Consider the following 5,468-nt stretch of genomic DNA (forward strand, 5'->3'; position numbering starts at 1 on the left):
TACATTAGTGGGTTTTGATAAAAACAAACGTGAATGTTGATTGTTGCTTTCATACATCTTTTAAGGTAACAAATTCAAGTGCTCTCTTTTGCCTTTTCCCTCGGTAAATTCATCTAGATAAGGTGGCCAAAACAAGTAAAGCGACAAGCTAACAGTGGTAGAACCAAAAGAGCAGAGCGGAGGTGTGATTATTGGTTAAAGTTGAAAATGGCAGCATCGGATGCGATGTATGATTGTTTAGGGTACTTGGCGTTGGGTGCCTGCCAATGCCATGGGTTGAGTTTGAAAGACTGACCAACCATGGGAGGATTTTAGAATTGGGGGGAATCGATAGGCTTTTGTCCAACCCCTGTCATATATATTTAAAAGAAAAAGGAAAAAGCAACGGAAAAGACACAGCAAAAAGAAAGAAAACAACAGTTGCTGTTACTGCCCCTTATAAGACTTGGAAGAATACACTCATGAACCTCATATTTGTTTTCTTTATCCTCTTTCTATCTCTCCTATTCTCAATTCTCACACTTGAACAGCAAACAAGAATCACTTTTAACTTCACTTCACTTCAGTTTCCATCTCTGAGAAGATGGACAGTCAGGGAGGTCCTCTTTTTAGCTTGGCTTACTTCTGTCAAGGAAAGGTAACAACACACACATTTCTTGCTATTCATCTCTGTCTAGTTCTTATGTTAGATCATGTAAAATGGTGATTATTCTTTAATTATGCAGACAATGGAGGAGCTTAGGTATTCTCTTTTCTATACTAGTTTGGAGCTGGAACAGACTAGGATGGCAGCTCAGGAGGAGCTGGCAAAGAGAGATGACCAATTAATCCAACTCAAAGAGTTGCTAAGCAAAGCAACGAAAGAGAGAGATGAAGCTCAGGAGAAATGCCGGAAACTTTTCCTTGAGAAGCTCCTGCTTCAGCAACAGCAACAACTTGCTCCTCTCTCCGGAGTTTCTGGCGTCGAAGATGAACGTAAAAGAGGAATTGACTCCAACAATGGTTTCTCCTCATCTGATTGTGAGGGGAGCATTGTTTCATCTCCTGTTCTTGACCCAATTCAACAACCTCAACTGCCACCATCTCAATCCTTAGAGCTAGTGCCTGATAAGCCATTGCCTGAAAAGGGAAAGCTTTTACAGGCAGTGATGAAAGCTGGGCCGCTCTTGCAAACCCTTCTTTTAGCAGGACCACTGCCTCAATGGAGACACCCACCACCACCACTCGAGTCCTTTGAGATCCCACCCGTTACCATTCCTTCGCCTCCTCCGCCATCCCCACAACTCCTCTACCAAGACTCCCTCACCACCATTAACCCCTGCAACACTCTAAACACCTGTGGTCAAGTAATCAGGAAAAGGGGTCTTTATGATGCCTCTGATTCTCTTACCGAAACCAAATGCCGACGACTAGTTCTTAATTGATTGCCACTACAAACAAGACTAGTCTAAAATACTAATTCCATAAATTTTACCATTTTAAAACTTATTATAGGTTAGTCAGGGTGAACATCAGCCTATCAAGGAATGGTGACTGATCTCAGCATTTTTGTACAGAGGGTTGTTTCGGAGAAGCAAACTCTTAGGAGAGTGAAACAGAGCTTTGTTTCTTGGCCTTTTACCAATGTTTTTCGGTAGGGACTTTTTGCCCTTGTTTTCCCTCGCTTGATATTGGTTCTTGCTCCATGATGTGAAAGGGAACTTTGAATTTGATTTCTCTAAAAAAACTGCCAGTGGCATGTGAAAATTTAGTACCAGTATAACTTTAGCTTCTATAGTCTTGACTAAAATGTGTGCTGTCATTAGATTAAAATTAGAAGCACCAGGATTGGGTGTGGAGTTGTTGAAATGGGAAGATTGGTATGGCCAACAACCAGGAAGGTTTGAGAGGCTTGCTCGTCGGAGTAGTGGATCCCACAAAATCAGAATCAGGATCTGCTGCCTTTGTAATGATGTATGATCGTCTTTATAATTTATATTTCGGTTGAGGGAAGCATCATTATTGTTATTTGTTTCTGGAAATCAATTTTCCCTCTTCTGTATTTAATATACTGATGTCCCTTAAAGCTTCTTTTTGTTTATCTATCTGCTCCCACTCAAAAACTTCCTTATTGTTATTTCTTAAAAACAAAAAAGATGACGGATTTTCCCTCCCTTACAAGGATCTGGGAAACATTTTCCACTTGCTAATGCTTGTTAAAGAAGTAACACCTTTTTCTAAATGAGCCTTGGAGTTTAAAAAAAAAAAAACTTACTGATTAGACATGCTTCTACGTTACACCCGTGGTCTCGAGGTCCAACTCCGATTTAAAAAATTGAGAAATAATCTCCAAGAACACATAAAATGCTAAAAGAAATTATTGGGCTGAAAAGTCTTTTGCCTGTCTTAGGTTTAGCAGGATTTTTCTGGTGGGTCTAAAAGTTCAAAATGCAAGCCTCGAGCCCAATGAGAAATGAACAGAAAAGGGGCCCTGTGTGCAAGTAAAAGAGATCCAGAATTCCAGATAATGTTTAAATTTTTGTTTCTGAGACGACCCAAACTTGTTTCTATCATAAAAATATGGAAGAGTTTGCTTTGAAAGGAAGAATTGCAGCGTCCAGTGCAAGTGCAGTTTATGGAAGAGTTTTGTTGAAAAGTTAGGCGGCAATGAGAGGACTCTACAGTGCATCCAATCTCCAATAGTCGCACTTTGCTTTGACTGATTCTAATTATATATTTCTTTGAAAGATTTACCACATTCAGACACATAATCCGAATTCCACAATCATAGGCACGCCAACTGATATATTATCTCCTTGTTGTACTCCACAATCATAGGCAGACAAATTATAGACGAGATTTAGAGTCTAGAGACGAGAGATTACTACGCACACTGGCACTGGTAACTTATAGGATTGTGGGTGCCACTGCCGTGCATATGATGTAAATGACTTATCGGAGAACTTAGCTGTTCAGACGACAAATGATGAATCTTGCATCTTCTTCCCCTCAATGTTATCTTCTGCAACACCAACTACACATCACAGAAGCAGCAAAACTAACGAGTCTGTCTAGTGTTACATAAGCCCAACTCATCTCAATCCCAATCTTTAAATACTGTTTGCAATGTATATAAACTTATGAGGGTTTCATTATGGGGCGACACTTGTTTTGCTGAAGTGTTTTGAATGTAGTTTCAATGTTGATTGATATTAGAATTATCGAGGAGTATTGAAACAATCAATTAAGTGATATTATGTTATGTTGGAGATGTAAGGGCCAATATATATAAAATATGGTAGTATGACAGCTTGCGAGATATTTAGCTAGATTTAGATGCACCATCGTATTAGTTTTGATCTCTGATTTATGAGATGATACGTTGAATGTTAAGGGGTTATAGCTGCTTTAGCAAGACAATCTTTTAGAAATGTTTTTACAGCTTATTAGTTTCATTTAGATGTAGACATTGTCTGAATTCTTTTAGAATCATTTTATATCTACAATACATGAATTCTTTTATTAAAATAAAATATTAATTCTGTAAAGAATATATATGTTTATATGTTTCAATGATCATTGTGCAAATTAAATAATGAACATTAGCAGCACTTCCCATCTACACAACGTAATCGACATCATTTCAAGGCGGGTTGGTGGGAAAACTGAGAACCTTATTAAAGGTTTTATTTGAGGTATTGAAGAGGGAAAAGGAGGTGTTCATCTTGTCAAACGAAAAGATGTTTATCGCCCGACTAAGATTGGTGGCCTTGGTTTTCGGAACCTTAAAAAATAAAACCATGCGCTTCTAATGAAATTTACATTTAAGTATTTTTGGTCAAGAAAAACTATCTATGGGTGAGCTTTCTTCGGTCAAAATATAAATGCTTGAAAGGAATACCAGATAAGTTTCGGGTCTCAAATTGTTCAAAGACATGCTCAATGAGTGGGGGAATTGATACTAGTCCCTTTTTAATCAATATCTCGCTTTAAATGCGTTGTTGAAAATTGCAGCTAAAAAGGGAGCCAAATCCCCTGTTTGCTACTGATGTGGTGGGTTGAAATCTTTGAGATGACCGTCGGTTCACTGTGAAATCGACCTACGAGTTTCGCGCCAACCAAAGTATTGATTCAGGGGAAAAGATTTGGCCTACTATGAACAAATTTCGAGGTTATAGAAGGTAAAGATGTTTTTATTGTTAGTGTGTTGTGATCGAGTAATGACCAAACGTTTGCTGAGACATCTAACTACCGACAACAAGTGCCCATTATGTTCTGCTCCAATGGAGGACTCTAACCATTTACTACGACATTGTCATTTGGCTCTTTCAATATGGGTTGCAGTGATTAAGTGGATCGACTACATAGATTCATAACGATGAATATATAGGAGTGGATAACACTGAATCTTGTTAATGCAAAGGGGTTTGTTGGTGTGACTGAAAACTGAGATATTTTATTTGGTTCTTTCATCTGGAATATATGGCTGTACCACAACTCGATCACTTTTAACTCACCTTTGGACGATAATTGATCTGTGCTTGAACGGAGTAAACAGTTGATGGAGGCCACTTGTCGAGTTTTGTCCATGAGAGACTTCCAAAACAGATTGCATGTACACTCAGGTGTTGGGGTAAATTTATCGCAGCTACCAACTTGATGTGGAGGAGTAATATGAAATTAAGGTGGAGAATGGAGGATGAGGTTCACTAACTATAAAGGTATATGCTTGATACTGAAAGCTGAGTTATGGGGAGTGTTTGGGGCTGCTGTGTACATGGGAGTTGGTTGGTTATCAAGTTATTGAAGAGCTTGATAGCTAAGAGGCCATCAAGGAGATTCATTAGGCTGGTGGTGGCCGCACGCGGGTGACGACCCTTGAACACGTTGTCGAGTTGACGCAATGAAAATAAGGTGGTGGATTGCATGAAGAAGCTGGATGTTACGAATGGTTCAGATTATATCAAATTTGAAATTTCCCCAAATATGGTTCTACGGTTTCCGCAGAATGATACTAGCTTAACTAATTACATGTAGCGAACTGGTCAAACATAGCGTTCCATTTTCATTCATACTAATTTCAAGAATAATCTTATAAATAAAGTTTCATATTTAGTCTTCGAAATAAAAGTTACCATCAATTCAACTAAATATTGGACGTAAAATGGATGTATTTATCTCTTTTATCTTCTTCATAAAATAATTATCTTTATTTATCAAAAAATGATTATCTTTATATAATGAATGAAAACAATTCTAAATTTAATGAAAAAAAAAACATTTTAAAAATCTTCTGAACGAAACGAGAAATCACCAAATATCGGTCCGACAGAGTAGGGGTATAAGGAGTGTTTTACAGAAGTCAAAGTCAGCGGTCAAAATTTCTAAACTATAACGAACTCGCCATTACACCTTCCTTTATATTCTCTCCATCTCAGGCATCCTCTGGAACAACAAGAAATCAAATCCAAATTCCATCGTTATAGTAA

At 38.0% G+C, this 5,468-nt stretch overlaps 1 protein-coding gene across 1 annotated transcript; it reads left to right on the forward strand.

Annotated features, from left to right (window-relative positions):
- The first annotated feature begins 493 nt into the window (after positions 1-493).
- Positions 494-1,506, forward strand: LOC120194200 (protein enabled homolog). The gene is made up of 2 exons (XM_039196584.1): positions 494-637; positions 726-1,506. The coding sequence occupies exons 1-2, from the start codon at positions 584-586 to the stop codon at positions 1,422-1,424; spliced, it is 753 nt and encodes a 250-aa protein (XP_039052515.1). The 5' UTR covers positions 494-583; the 3' UTR covers positions 1,425-1,506.
- The last annotated feature ends 3,962 nt before the right edge of the window (positions 1,507-5,468 follow it).

The sequence above is a fragment of the Hibiscus syriacus genome, unplaced genomic scaffold (genome assembly GCF_006381635.1).
Source record: "Hibiscus syriacus cultivar Baekdansim isolate YM2019G1 unplaced genomic scaffold, ASM638163v2 tig00116997_pilon, whole genome shotgun sequence".
NCBI classification, from domain to species: domain Eukaryota; kingdom Viridiplantae; phylum Streptophyta; class Magnoliopsida; order Malvales; family Malvaceae; genus Hibiscus; species Hibiscus syriacus.